Source organism: Capricornis sumatraensis, chromosome 2 (assembly GCF_032405125.1).
Source record: "Capricornis sumatraensis isolate serow.1 chromosome 2, serow.2, whole genome shotgun sequence".
Classification (NCBI taxonomy): domain Eukaryota; kingdom Metazoa; phylum Chordata; class Mammalia; order Artiodactyla; family Bovidae; genus Capricornis; species Capricornis sumatraensis.
Genome location: NC_091070.1, coordinates 37577233 through 37591114, shown reverse-complemented (window position 1 = coordinate 37591114; position 13882 = coordinate 37577233). Strand labels below are relative to the sequence as shown.

General features: G+C 54.3%; 1 protein-coding gene across 1 annotated transcript in view; it reads right to left on the bottom strand.

Moving 5' to 3' along the window:
* Nucleotides 1-1590: 1590 nt before the first annotated feature.
* The window catches only part of DUOX1 (dual oxidase 1), a 30981-nt gene continuing 18689 nt past the window's right edge, over nucleotides 1591-13882 (bottom strand). Inside the window, exons 21-33 of the mRNA XM_068966514.1 lie at nucleotides 13536-13605; nucleotides 13192-13323; nucleotides 12158-12336; nucleotides 11691-11921; nucleotides 11051-11150; nucleotides 10731-10780; nucleotides 9169-9296; nucleotides 5046-5199; nucleotides 4412-4644; nucleotides 4013-4171; nucleotides 2559-2714; nucleotides 2285-2413; nucleotides 1591-1713 (exon numbers count right to left, since the gene is read on the bottom strand). Coding sequence (XP_068822615.1) covers nucleotides 1591-1713; nucleotides 2285-2413; nucleotides 2559-2714; nucleotides 4013-4171; nucleotides 4412-4644; nucleotides 5046-5199; nucleotides 9169-9296; nucleotides 10731-10780; nucleotides 11051-11150; nucleotides 11691-11921; nucleotides 12158-12336; nucleotides 13192-13323; nucleotides 13536-13605 — 1844 coding nt within the window. The remainder of the gene's footprint in view (nucleotides 1714-2284; nucleotides 2414-2558; nucleotides 2715-4012; nucleotides 4172-4411; nucleotides 4645-5045; nucleotides 5200-9168; nucleotides 9297-10730; nucleotides 10781-11050; nucleotides 11151-11690; nucleotides 11922-12157; nucleotides 12337-13191; nucleotides 13324-13535; nucleotides 13606-13882) is intronic.

The following is a 13882-nucleotide window of genomic DNA, read 5'->3' as shown; positions in this document are numbered from 1 at the left end:
GCAACCCACCCCAGGATACCACTGGGCCGCCAGGCGGAGCTGCTGTCAAACCAAGCGCAGGCCCGCCCTCCCGCTCCCATGGGCCAGCTGGGCAGAAACTCCTGAGGACAGGCGGAAATAACACCCTGGGGACGGCTGCCCTGAGGGGGCAGCCTGAGGTCCGCCCCCACCCCCACCCGCCACCGACACCTGCAGCTCCCAAGCGCGGTGTGAAGCAGGGGAATTTGGATTTTCTAACCCAGTGGTTGCATTTATCAAAACAGAGGATCTGTGATCAGACAAATTCAAGAATTCTGTGGGGACAGCGGAAAGGATGACTTGAAATTGAGTCCTGCTTCAGAAATTCTCTGAGAGGTTGCCCTATCCTGAAGTAGACTTGGGAGGGCATGCAGTCATTTTGCAGATTAGAAAACAGGCCCAAAGACGTTAGGTGATGAGCGCATATCTCCTCACTGCCATCTCACTCCATAGGAGACTCACGTGGGCACAGGTGCTCAACCCTTCCACTGCTCAGAAGAGCTGGGAGTTAACTGAGGTCTTGAAGCAAGTCAGGTGACCTCTGGCTCCCTGCAGATTCCTGCAGTGTCCTGCTACACTGCTTACCACTTTGTGCCCAGCCCACCTTCTCTAGAAGCCCCCACGTCTCCCCCTGTCCCTCCTGACCAGGCTCAGAAGCCCCACACCACCTGGCCCTGAGAGGCCTTCTGTCAGGAAAGGTGCCGCTGAGCAGGGAAAGGGGTCTCTAGCCGCGGCAGGTGGCCTTGTAGGGGTTCCTTTATTCAATGGGTGCTGGCAAGCTCAGAGACAATGTCTGAGCCAGCCATGGTGAACTAGCCACATGAGTGGCTCTTCTGCCAGTACCTACCCCATCCTGGAGCAGAATAAAGAAAGCCTTATGGCAGAAAAGTGGTTTATTTATAAAAGAGACTATTAGAGCAGGAAGAGGGGAGGAGAGCAGAGGAGCACCCAGACATGTTGGGCTGGGTTCTGACGACAGTACATGTTTAAAAACTTGGGGAAAAGATCAGTTGTACTGTTGGAATGGGGTCCTCAGGGGGGCATTCCTGTAAATTGCTCTCTGTGTCTCTCTACCCTCTCTAAGGCATTTGCTATCCCTTTGACAGTGGAGAGCTCAGAGGAGAGGAAGTTTTGGGGTGGTGGTGAGGGGTTTTAGGATGCCAGAATCTATCTGTGCTCCCACTTCATCCCTAAACTCACAGCCCCCTACACACACACACACACACACACACACACACACACACACACACACACAATTTGTCTGCTCAAGCCTTTTGATTTTGTTCCTTATTTTGGAAGAAGAGGTGTCACTTTGCCGCAAAACAATAATAGATCTCCTAGCTCCCAACTTTTAGTCCCTACACGGTGCCTTGCATTTCTCTGGGCTGAGACATTCTGGACCTGGGAGTCCCTGAACCCACATGGGGTGCCTGACCATGGCCACCTGGACCAAGGTTGGGAGATAGAAATGGGGAGATGGCTGAGGAAGCCAGAAACAGGAAGTCTGGAGGTGAGGTGTTAGGCCGAACCTCTGCTCAGCTAGACAGTGGGCAGAGCCCCTGGACAGGAAGCCTAGAAGTTCTCATAATGGTGGGAGAAATGAGTCCTATCCTGCCTGTTGATGAGCTGACAAGCCTTTTCTACATTCTTGGTCATGCCAGGGGGGCCGCAGCTGAACACCCCAATCTTCCGGACCTGTTGGAGAAAGAAGTGGCCAGCTCAGCGTTTAGAGGGAGTGTCTAGCTCAGTGTCACTGTCCAGCTCAGTGTCTAACTCCATGCTCATGTGAAAGACCAGCAGGAGTCCTTGGTGAGGACTCATTCCATGATCCTGTGAAGGTTTACTCCATACTGTGCATGGTGAGGGCTGGCTCAGGGTTTATAAATCTCGCTGAGTTTTGGAAGGCTTGTTCTCTGTGGGGCCAGCTTTGACTCTTTTCCCAGGCATTTGCTAGCTTCAAGTATAAGCCCAGTGTTTGTCTGGATAGTATTACTGGTAAGGGTAGCTCTGAGTTTATGGTGAGGACCAGCTCCACCACTGAGCCTTTCCTTCGTGACAAGGCATCATGGCTTCAGAAGTAGCAAGTCCCTGCTGCCTGTTTCCTCCCTTGGCCCTTGAGTGACCCTCACCTCTCCTTTTCCATTCCATCACCCCACCAGACTCCTCAGGGATGGGTCCTCCTCCCTTTATGGAGCAGGTTTGGGAGCTTTGCTCAGGCCTCAAATGATAAAGGTGAAGAAAACCTGAACATGGGGTGGGAACTGACCTGTGGATGGACCTTCTGCAGAGAGTTGAAGAATGCCTCGAAGGGGGGGCGGCCAAAGTGGGTGATGGAGCGCAAGCCCGTGAACAGACTCCGGTTCAGCACCTTCTGGAAGTGCCGCTCACAGATGTACTGGGGGAGGGAGCAGAGGAGGAAGGTCACGGCCAGCAGACTCAGGGTCAGCTTCTCATCCAGAGGCTGGTCCGCCCACCCGCCTTGGCCATCCTGGTTTGCCCTGCCCCCCCACAGAGTCGCCCCCTGGCCGGCCCTGACGCACCAGCATGGTGGTCCTGAGGTCGAACTTCTCAGCCAGCTGGGTGATGTAGATGTGCACGGACACGAGGTCCTGGCGGTCATTCTCCTCCACCTCCCGGATGATGTCAGCCAGCCACTCAAACTGCCGCTGGGTCCGCGTCACCCAGATGAAGTAGATCTGGGGACATGGCTGGAGCTTGGGACCCGGCTTGTCTCAGAGTCCCTACCTCCCAGGAATCGCCACTCCTTCTGGTCTCAGAGCAGCTTGTGCGGTCTCCCCAGGGAGCCAGGGGAGGTGAGTGTGTGGGGCCATGCTCTGAGGCCCCAGAGCCTGAAGTGGAAGTGAGCAATAGCCTGGGGCCATGAGAAAGGAACCCTGTCAAGTGAGCTGAAGGTCTGGTGGGATGGGAGGCAGCCTGCCCTTCCACTCAGTCCAGTGGGCCCTGTTCAAGCTGCTAGGCTTCCAACTTACAGGCTGCCCGAGGGGAGAGGGACCAGATAAGGGGTGTGTCACACAACGGCCTCTGGAAAGACTGAGTTGGCTGCCTGGAGTGGATGGGCATGGGCTCGAAGAGAGACCAGGGAGGACTTCCTGGTGGTCTGGTGGCTAAGGCTCCATGCTCCTAATACAGGGGGCCTGGCTTGATCGCTGATCAGGGAACTGGCTCTCACATGCTGCAACTGAGTTCTCAAGCTGCAACTAAGACCTGGTGTAGCCAAATAAATAAATGGGTCCCTGGGGGACCCATCTCCAGCTTCTGATGGGGAGAAATGGAGCTGTATGAGTTAAGGAGCAGAGACAGAGCTGGCACAAACAGGGGAGCCAGGTAGCTGTCTGTCACCCTCCGAGTCCTGGCAGCATACGGGCTGGGCCTCTGCCCGCTGCATTCTTGCACCCCTGACTCACCTGCCGGGCCGAGAGAGACAAGCAGGGGCCCGCCACCAGTGCTAGGCTCAGGTGAAGGGGCCTGGTGTGGAGGGGCCCGAGGGCCTGGGCTGTGTTCCTGGAGCCGACCAGGCCCACCAGCCCTGCCTTGCAGCATCTCCTCCTCTTCCTCTTGAGAGCAGGGCCGGTTTTACCGGTGCCCCACCCCAAGTGCTCCCTTCCCTCTCCCCGCCCAACAGTGCTTGAGCGGCGGGCCCCCTCTCCAACCCTGGTTGGAGGGACTCTCAGAAGCAGATTCTATGTGGGGCACCCCATAACTGAGGGAAGAGCCTGCAGGCATCAGCAAAACCACTCTGTCCTTTAGGGTCCAGGAATAGTCTGACTGTGCTATATGCTGCGGTCCATGGGGTCACAAAGAGTCGGACACGACTGAGCTACTGAACCAACAAAAATATCCTGACTCCCTTGGTTCAGGCCAGCTCAGCCTTGCCTAGTACAGGGAGGCCAAGAACAGAGACAGGGGACAGGCGCAGATGGACACAGTGACAGGGGGCAGGGGACCACAGCTGGTGAGAGGAGGGGACACTCACCTTCTTACAGAACACCTGGCAGCTGACTGATGACTTGAAGACCAGGTCTTTGAGGATGGAGGCAAAGGGGGTGACCCCAATGCCCCCTCCCACCAGCACTGACACCTCAAACTTATGCCACTCTTGGTGGCCCTCTCCAAATGGCCCATCGAGGTACAGCTGCAGGAAAGGGAGTGGGTTAGGGTTGAGTTCGGCTACCACCACAGTTCTGAAGCCAGAAATGGGAGGCAGGGAAATGCAGGCAGGTTTATGGAGTGAGGGAGCAGTGGGAGCCTTGAAGCATCATCTGGGAGAATCAGTCTCTCAAGGAGGAACACAGTGGGGAGTCTGGAGCCGCAGGACCAATGCCTGCTAAGGGGATTCGGGAGCGTGTGGTACGCCTAGCCTGGGTCTGGGCACCTTTGGATATTTGGCACAGCTGTCACCCGTCGGAGGTGAGTAGATCTCCCTGAGGCGGGTGGTCCAGGGCCCCGCTGCCCGGATATGCAGGCTAAGCGTCTCCTCGTGGGGTGCTGATGTCAGTGTGAAGGGGTGGTACTCGGTGGTCCCCAGAGCCAGGCAGGCGATCCGCACCCACTGTCCTGACTTGTACTCAAAGCCTTGGGGTCGCTGGAACTCCAGGTGGGTCACTCCTGAGGAGGGGAGGTGGGCAATAGCCCACTGTTCTGAATCCGGCAACAGTGGGGCCCCCCGAGAGTTTCCCCACCTGCAACCTCAGCTCTGCTTTTAGAATATGACAAAGGAGGCATCCCCTCATCAGAAGTAACAACACCCCCAGGCCGTGTCTACCCTGAGCAGGGTTTGGGCAGCACTGGGGCTGGTGGGCAGCAGGACAAGGAGTGGCCTGGCCCAGGCTCCTCCTCTCTCTGGTGTGAGAGCAGCTTAGGTCCCCTGGCAAAGAGCCTCTTGTACTCACTCCCTCATCCCTACCACCTCAAGGGCCCTGCTAACTCCACTGGGCCGGGCTTTGTCCTGCCCTGTCAGCATCCACAGAACCACCAGCCTGCTCCCCCGACAGCCTCTAGGCTGGTACCTGAAGGCAGCAGCTCCGCCTTCACCACGCTGATCTCCACCTTCTTCCGGCTCAGGCTCACCAGCTTGTCCCCCACATAGATAAGTGCTGGGACCAGGAAGAAGATGTGGAAACGGGGTAGCTGGATCAGGGCGAAGCTGCCATGGATGATGAGCTGGAGAGAGCAAAGAGTACAGCTGAGATCAAAGCCACACCCACAACAGGGTCTGACCCCTGCATCCTTCCTCAACTGGCCTATCCAGTCCCCACCTCATCAAGTGCAATGCTCCCTCCAGGCTCCAAAACCTAACCACTCCCAACCCATCCTCCATAGCATCCATCTGCATCTCCCTGATACCATCCTAGACTAAGCCACCTGCACTCATGCGGTAGCCTCCGAACTGTCCACGGGCTGCCCTACTGTGATGCGTTCTTTCCAAGACAGTCAGTATGACTTTTTAAAGTTCCTTTTATCATGTCATCCCAGCTCAGAAAACCTTAGAGGATTTCCCACTTCACCACAAGGGCTTGTGATGCTCTGTTTTCTGCCTGGCAGCATTCCCCGCTCCCTGTTTTTCAAACACAAGTCCTTTCTATTTCTGGACTTTCCACCTGTTGCTCCCTCTGGTGGGAAGGCCTTTCCCCTAGTTCCTCCCACCACCTCATTTTTCAGGTCTCAGCAGAAAGGCCACCTCCTCAGGCCTTCTCCCTTCCCCCAGCACACTCTCTATCCCGTCTTCCTGTTAACTCCATTCACTGTCGTCATCTGCGATATTTGTGTTCCTTCATCCATGGATATGTTTACTGTTGTTCTCCTCACTGGACTGGAGAAGTAGGGACTACATCCATTTTCCACAACACTCTCAGCTCCCAGCAGTTTCTGTCTGGCACATGGTAGGTACTCAATAACCAGTGAGTCAGTGGAAAGGGTTTCCCCAATTTACCCAATTCCTTTGGAGACTAAGACACCTAATCAGTCCTCTTTTTCCATGAAGTAACTAACAGGTATTGTCCAACTCTGGTTCTTTCCCCAACCAGCTGGTCTAACATGGTCAGACACGACTTGCCCCATTTTTTTCCCCTTGCTTGTTTGAGTCTAGTCAGTCTGGCCCCCGCCTCCACCTCTTCTGAGGACCTGCTCACAGCAGACTCACAGTGGCCAGTCCCCAAGGTCTCCCTTTAGATGGCATTCACTCCCACCCTCCACAGCCTATGGCTCTAGTGAGCATCCCTGCCTTGCCTCTTTAGCAACAATGCCCTGCTGGTTTTCCCTCTTTCCCTCTCTGTCTGTTCACTTTCTATCTCCTGCACTGGCTCTGCTCCTCCCAACTCCTAATCCTGTGTGTTGCCCAAGCCCGATTTCTTCACCCTCTGCTCTCCTACAATCTCCCACACAGTGGGGCCTCTCAGCTGAGCCACAGCCCTTCAGCCTCGAATATTCTATTGTCATTCGCACCTCTCCACCAGTGCTCCAGCCTTTCTTCTTCTTTTTTTTTTTTCTTGATCAGGGATTGAACCCAGACCTCGGACCCTTGGCAGTGAAAGTGCAGAGTCCTAAGCCCTGGACTGCTAGGGCATTCCCTCATAGGTGCCCTTCCTTCCACCTAGAACGCTCAGTTCCCACTCTGCCCTGTTAAACCTTAGCTTATCTCTCCTTCAGGCTTAGCCCAAGTTCCATCTTCTCTGTGAAATCTTCCCTAACCAGTTTGGCCCAAATGAGGCTCCCTTCAATGGGCTCTTGTAACTGACTGACTGGAACATTCAGCTCAGCAATTAATCCCATATTATCTGGTCATTTTGATCACCGCACGTGCATGGCACTAATCTCTGAAGCTAATCCTCAGTTTCTGAGGGCAGAGCTTAGAGTCTCCTCTTCCTCTGCTGGGCCTGTGTGTGTGTTAGTCACTCAGTTGAGTCTGACTCTTTCGACCCCATGGACTGTAGCCTGCCAGGTTCCTCTGTCCATGGAATTCTCAAGGCAAGAATAACGAAGTGGGTTGCCATTTCCTTTTCCAGGGGATCTTCCTGACTCAGGGATCGAACCCAGGTCTTCTGCATTTCAGGCAGACTGTTTACGGAGCAAATATATACTAGGCCCTCAACAGATAACTGTTCAAATGAACTCAGTCCCTCATTCAGCTCTCCACTCCTCCAGCTGAGTGTTCCCCAATTCTTCAACCTCTCCCCACAGAGCTAACTTGAACCTTTTAGGGCTGTGAATTGGCTCCAGTTTTCCCAAGATTCTCTTTCATTACAGAGCCCACGCCCAATCTTGAGGCTTTCTGAGCATCTACCGGCTGAGAACAATGTCTGGATGACTTCATACTCCTCTGTTTATACACCTTGCTTGGTGTTGGCTCTACCTGGAAACCGCAAAGCTGCTGCAGAGTCATGGTTGATCAGCCATGGGGAACAGCCTGCCAGCTCAGCTTCTGCTGCACTAGCTCCAGCCTCTACAACCTGAATAGGGAGCCTAAACGCCTTTGCCCAGGGTCTGCTCCACACTGGAATCATTTACTTGTAACTTTCTGTCTGAGGGCAAGTGGCCACATCTGAGATAAATGGAAAGGCAGCTGGTGTTTTGTGCCTGCATGCTAAGTTGCTTCAGTTGCGTCCAACTCTTTGGACCCTATGGACCATAGCCCACCAGGCTTCTCTGTCCGTGGGATTCTCCAGGCAAGAATACTGGAGTGAGTTGCCATGCCCTCCTCCAGGGGATCTTCCATGACCCAGGGATCAAACCCAGGTCTCTTATGTCTCCTGAGTTGGCAGGCAGATTCTTTACCACTAGTGCCACCTGGGGAACCCTGCGATGCTCCCAGGCTGCCAGTGCTAGGACTTCCCAGCTGAGGGTCCTGCACCTTGCTTAGCTGCTGACTTCCCTGTTGGCATCCCCAGTGATCCCCAGAACCCAGGGATAAATCAGAAACCAGTCTTGCTCTCAGAGAACAAGGCTGGCCACTCTTCTGGATCTAGTTTTTTTTAAAAAGCTGCTTTATCAGCAGGAACGAAACTATCATCTTCACCCCTAACAGTAACAGTAACCCAGATTCTAGGGCTCTACCCATTATCAAGAAATTGGTGAGGGAGGCATAAATTAGCCACAGCTTCCAAAGAAACAAACTCATGAGTTCTCGGAAACATCTAAGCTGAGGCTGGGTAGTTATCTCCAGAACCATGACGTGCTGAGCCTCAGGCAAGATGGAACCAGACATTCTTACCTCTCAGTGAAGACAGAGCTGCACCTGGGAGGGGGCAGGGCGGACAACCAGTGCCATCCGGACCCAGGCAATGAAGACCTTTCTCCCTTTGTCTTAGGACAAAGAAGACCCCTATGTGCAGTTGTATCTGGAGCCAGGTGACCTACAGGGCAGCCGTGTGTGAGCTCTGCATGTCTTGAATCCTGGCAGCCAGGCTATCACCAGTGGGGACGTCAGAGCTTTAGGACTTGGTTTACCTTCTCAGCAAGGCCCTCAGGGTGCCCTTTGGGGAAGTGCCTGTGTCTGTGAGGAAGGCAGGCCAAGCAGACCCATGCCACAGCAGTACAGATCAGAGTCATCTCTGGAAACAGCCACTGAAGTAACAGAGAGCAAACCCAGGGAAAGAGGGAAAGGGAACAGGAAGGAGAGAGGCAGGGAATCTGAAGGAAGGGAGGCAGGAGTCCAGGATAAGAAGGAAAGGGGAGAGGTGGAGTCTCAAAATCCATTTTATCAATAATCCAAAGAAGACATTTTGAGCAAGTTCATTGACATTACAAGTGGCACTTAACTAACTGGATGGGGTAGCTAACACCCCAGAAACAAAATAGCAGAACCTACTTAAGGGTGAGTTTCTCTTTAAAAAGATAATGCTCCCCTGAGTGAGTTCACCCAAGAGCCCAAACCACCACCCAAAGAGGGGAAAGACTGGCTGGGCAGAAGTGATGTGGGGGTGTCTGGAAGGAATGTAGATCAGCCTGGTAAGGCTGCTACTGCAAAACACATGCCAGGGAGTCAGCCTTCTGAGTGCTGCATGTTGGGTCAGTCTACCTGAGTGCCCCATACTATAATCTCCATCTTTTAAGGTGGATGTCTCGGCCATCGCTGCCTCCCTGGGAACATCCACCCAGACTCTGCCGGCCTGGTTCATATCCAAAACCCCTCACCAGCACATAGAGCAGGATGTAGAGGTGATGGGTCAGCCAGAAGCCCCGGAAGCTGCAGCGCCGGAAGTGGCGGGAGGCGAAGACGTACATGATGGCGAGAATCAGGAGCAGCATGACTCCCGTGAGACCTGCAAAATTAACATGGGGTGAGGGCAGGGGAGCAGGGCCTCACAGAGCCAGCTGTTCTGAGGCTCCCAGGGTCCCCTCTCCACTCCGCAGCTCTAAGCGAGTGATAGAAACCCATCATCCTTCCCTCTTCCTCTCCCTGACACCACCGATAACAGGCGCCTTTCACTTCACCCGACCCTGCTTGTCCTTCATAGACCCTGTCACGATTGTTATGTCTCAAGCACCCGTGTCATTATTTGTTTCATATCTGTCACTTTCTCGACTCTCAGGTCCACAAGAACAGGGCTAGGCTAGTTCACCGCTGCACTTGGGTGCCTAGTGTAAGGCCTGGCACACCATGGGCCTTAGGAAAATATGTGCTGAGTTTATGAATGGACAGGGCAGCTACTCTGAGTCCTCTGAGTAGAACTCCGGATGTTGTAGGCCCTACCCTTGGGAAATCAAGGCTTGGTCAGGGTCCAGGTAGTACTCTACCTGGCAGCCACATCACAGAGCATGAACACTGACACAGTGAATGAGTGGGACCACACCATCACTGCTCATCACCAGGGCCCCCCTGAGTTCCACCCACCCAGACCTGGTGGGAGACCCCTCCTCTCACAGAGGATCCTAGGCAACACTAGAGCCATTCCAGAGAATGGTCCCTCAAGTGATCAAGGAGGAGGAGGCAGAAGTGAGGAAGATTAGAGCCCTGTAGTGTGGAAAAGCAGAGATTAAGAAGGGATCTAGCCAAAGCCTAAAAGTCCTGAATGGAGAGGAGAGCGTAAACACGGCTTGATCCACTAAACCCCAGTGTGCAGGATCAGCAAACACTCTCTGAAGTTCAAAGCAGATCGTTTTAGGGTTTAAAGAAAAAAAAAAAAACATGCTGTGCTTTACAGAAAGGAATGTAGAAGATGTGTTACCCTAAGGAGGGAACAGACTTAAAATATAAATAGCTTCAAGAAGCATTTGAATAGATTCACAGCTAATAGCTCTAAAATGGGTGATTATGGGGAGTGGGGAATATGCCCTAAACGGCTCTTGTCAAGACTACAGAACGGAGGGGGAAGGGTATTTGCCAGGAGGGGGAAGGGGTATTTGCCAGGCTCCATGAAGAGCCCAGCCCCTCCCCCATGTTGCTGGGGCACAGCATTCCTCAAAGTCACTGTCATGGTAGGTGTGTGTGTTCGGGTGGAGGGGATACACTGCTGTTCCTCAGAGGGAGTAACTAGCTCAGAACTGGGGGAAGAGCCTAGCTAAGCTCTTGAGAGAAGGCCTGGAATGCAGTCCCCTACAGCCCAGGAAAGCGCTCTGGGCAAGGACAGAGCCTGGCTCACGGTCAAGGCCAGGAGCACCAAGCCAGAGTGATTGGGCTGCCCGTGGCAGGCAGAACCCAGAGCCTGGCAATCAGAGCCAGGCCCAGAAACACATGCAGCAGAGAGGGCTCTCACCTGGCACAGTCTGGAAGAACCACCAGTAATACTTCTGGGGGAACTCAGATCTGTGGGGAAGGCAAAGCAAGTGAGGGGATGTCTAGGACTTCCAGAAAGGACCCTCTAGAGGAGGCACCCCAAACCAGCCACCAGTCTCCCTTTCTGCAACTTGGGATTCGGGGCTCAGGATGATCATTGTGCTCTAACCTGGAGGGGGACCCACTCCTGAGCCAAAGAAAATTTCTTTTTTTTGAGCCAAGAGAATTTCTGCAAAGAATTTCACCCTCTTCACCCCCAGGCCAGGCCACACACACTCTCTCTCTCTCTCTCTCTCTCACCCATTGTCATGGAAGAGGCCGGGAAAGAGGCAGGAGAGGACGCTGAGCGGGCTGATGGAGAAGAGGTACACGTTCACCACATGGCCTGCACTGTGTAATACTGAGGAAGACCAGATAGGGTAGGGATGAGCCAGGGGCCACCCACTGCGGGTGCTCAATGCATTCAACCCCAGCAGGAGGACTCCAGCCAGCCAGAGTTGGGAGCCTGAAGAAGCAGCCTGGGGATCTAGATTTCTGTTTTCTAATCAGCCTCCTGTTCCTCCCCTGCCTCACGTATACATTATCCGTGAAAACCCCACAGGTCTGAAATTATACTATTAGAAATTCATTCCTTTGGTTTCTCTCGCAGAATTATGTTTTAAAACATAAAAGCTGGGGGAGATCACACACTATTATGTGCACTCATTTTGGGGTGTGAGTAATTTGTCATTGGGAAGGGTGACGTGGACTTGACAGCCTGGGGCAGTGAGGGGCTCCTGGGCTTACTTCACACCACCACGGGAGCCACCGTCATCCTATGAGAAGGACATCTAAGACGGTCACATTACACGCGGGTGGGGAAGAGAGGGGCTCTCAGAGGAGGGGGAGGCTGCCAGGGGCGAAGGGGGTGGAGAGGATCCCTGAGACTCCCAGGCCCTGCCTGTGAGGACGATGGCTGTAGAGGCAATGAGGCGATGGAAGTCCACGGCGGCGTCGAAGGGCACGTAGCGGTTGAGGAAGGTCTCTCTCAGGAAGGTGATGAGGTTGCGGCACATGGTGAGCAGGATGTAGGAGAACATGAAGGAGATGCTGGCCGCCGTGCCGCGCGACAGGATGATGCCCACACGAGTGGTGTCCGTGATGCCCTTGTGGTGAGCCGCAAAGGCGTAGTCTGCAGAGGGACCCGGCGGGTGAGCTCAGCGCAGGCCCCGGCCCGCGGCCACAACTGCGGGCCACAGCAAGCCTCCCGCAAGCTCTAGTCTGGCGGGCACTTCGCTCCCCTGAGGCCCCGCCCCCAGGGCTGTCACTCATTGCCGCCCCGCCCCGGGGCTGTTCGTCACTCGCTTAGGCCGCACTCCCAGGGCAGTGGCTTATTGTAAGCCCCGTCCCTCCACGGCTGTCACTCACAGTAGGCTCTCTCCAGGAAGAGGCCCCCCGCAATCGCGTAGAACACCGCCAGGCAGCCGATGTGGCGCCGGTAGTTCTCAACGAAGCGCTTGAACTGCTGCACCGTCTGGTGACGACGGCTGCGTTGAAACTTCTCTCGGTGAGCCTCGGTGAACAGCAGGGGCTGGAACGATGTCACCCTGGAAGACAGGAAGTCTTGGTTTTCGGCTAAGGACCCGATGCTAATATGGACCCGTTCTCCAGAGGGGAGAAAGAAGCATCAAGTTATTCAAGACAAAGTAGGGTGTAGACCTCAGTTCAGTTCAGTCGCTCAGTCGTGTCCGACTCTTTGCGACCCCATGAATCGCAGCACGCCAGGCCTTCCTGTCCATCACCAACTCCCGGAGTTCACTTAGACTCACGTCTATAGAGTCAGTGATGCCATCCAGCCATCTCATCCTCGGTCGTCCCCTTCTCCTCCTGCCCCCAATCCCTTCCAGCATCAGAGTCTTTTCCAATGAGTCAACTCTTCGCATGAGGTGGCCAAAGTACTGGAGTTTCAGCTTTAGCATCATTCCTTCCAAAGAAATCCCATGGCTCATCTTCAGAATGGAAGTTGGATCTGTGTAGACCTCAAAGGCTCCTTAATACCACCCTCCTTAAGCGGGCTGTCAGTGAGGGGACGCCCTTGCAAATGGTCACTCGGTCACTCTTTTTCCAGTTCGTAGCTTTCAATTCCCACCAGCTCCATTCTCATCCTTTACTGGAGGCCCAATGGACTCTTCCTCCAGGAAGCCTTCCCTACCTCCCAGGCATAGATGACTACTTCCTTGAGCTCTGAAGCCTCCTGTTCTTACCACTATTATAGCATTCATCAGTGGGACACTGTAACTATCACTGTACCAGACTATCTCAGCAGACTGTGACATTCTTGGGCAAGAATGTCATCTTGCCCATACCCCCAATGCCAGCACAGTGCCTGGCGTTAATAATCAATGTGTGCATGCCACAGGGATGGGTGAACTGCTTGGGCTAAAGGGAAGGAGCAAGCGTACTTCTTGCCAAACCTCCGGCGAATCTCCTGGGGAGGGTCTGTGTCGTTGGGGCATGGCAGTCTCCGTGGTGTCAGCTCCACCTCGATGTCAGCATGCTTTCGGGGACAGCGAGCATTCACTCTGGGAGAAGGACTAGGACAGGAATGCAGATTAAGATGGGACCTTGGCCACCTTAGCCACCAGATTCTCTGCTGCCCCTCCCACAGGGTTTTCTCTGCCCTTTTCTAATTTGCAGGAAAGCACTACTTGGGCTAGTGAAGGTCCTGATCCCAGACATTCTGGAGAAATAAAAAGCACCTCCCTGACCCCAGCTCTCCCTCCAACATCCCCAGATGAGGGCTTACCAGAGCTTCTCCTGGCTGATGTAGGAGGCTCGCCGGCAGAGGTCCTTGATGACTTCAGGTACCTCCACCCCTGCAACGCAGAGCCAGGCTAGCTAGAAGCTCAGGGTCCAGGGCCCAGGAGGACCTATCTCAAATGCACACCACTCACCCATGTCCGGACACTGTAGAGGGCCCCTGGCCAGTACACTGCCTCTGGGTGAGCCAGCCTCAGTCTGTGATCCCAGTGGTAGCTGGACTCAGCCATGAGGGGTTAAGGGAGAGGGTTTGAAACCAAGGTGGCCAGGCAGGCTCCCTTGAGTATGTGTCCAGTTTCAGTCCCACACCTGAGACTGGTATCAGGCTTGTGG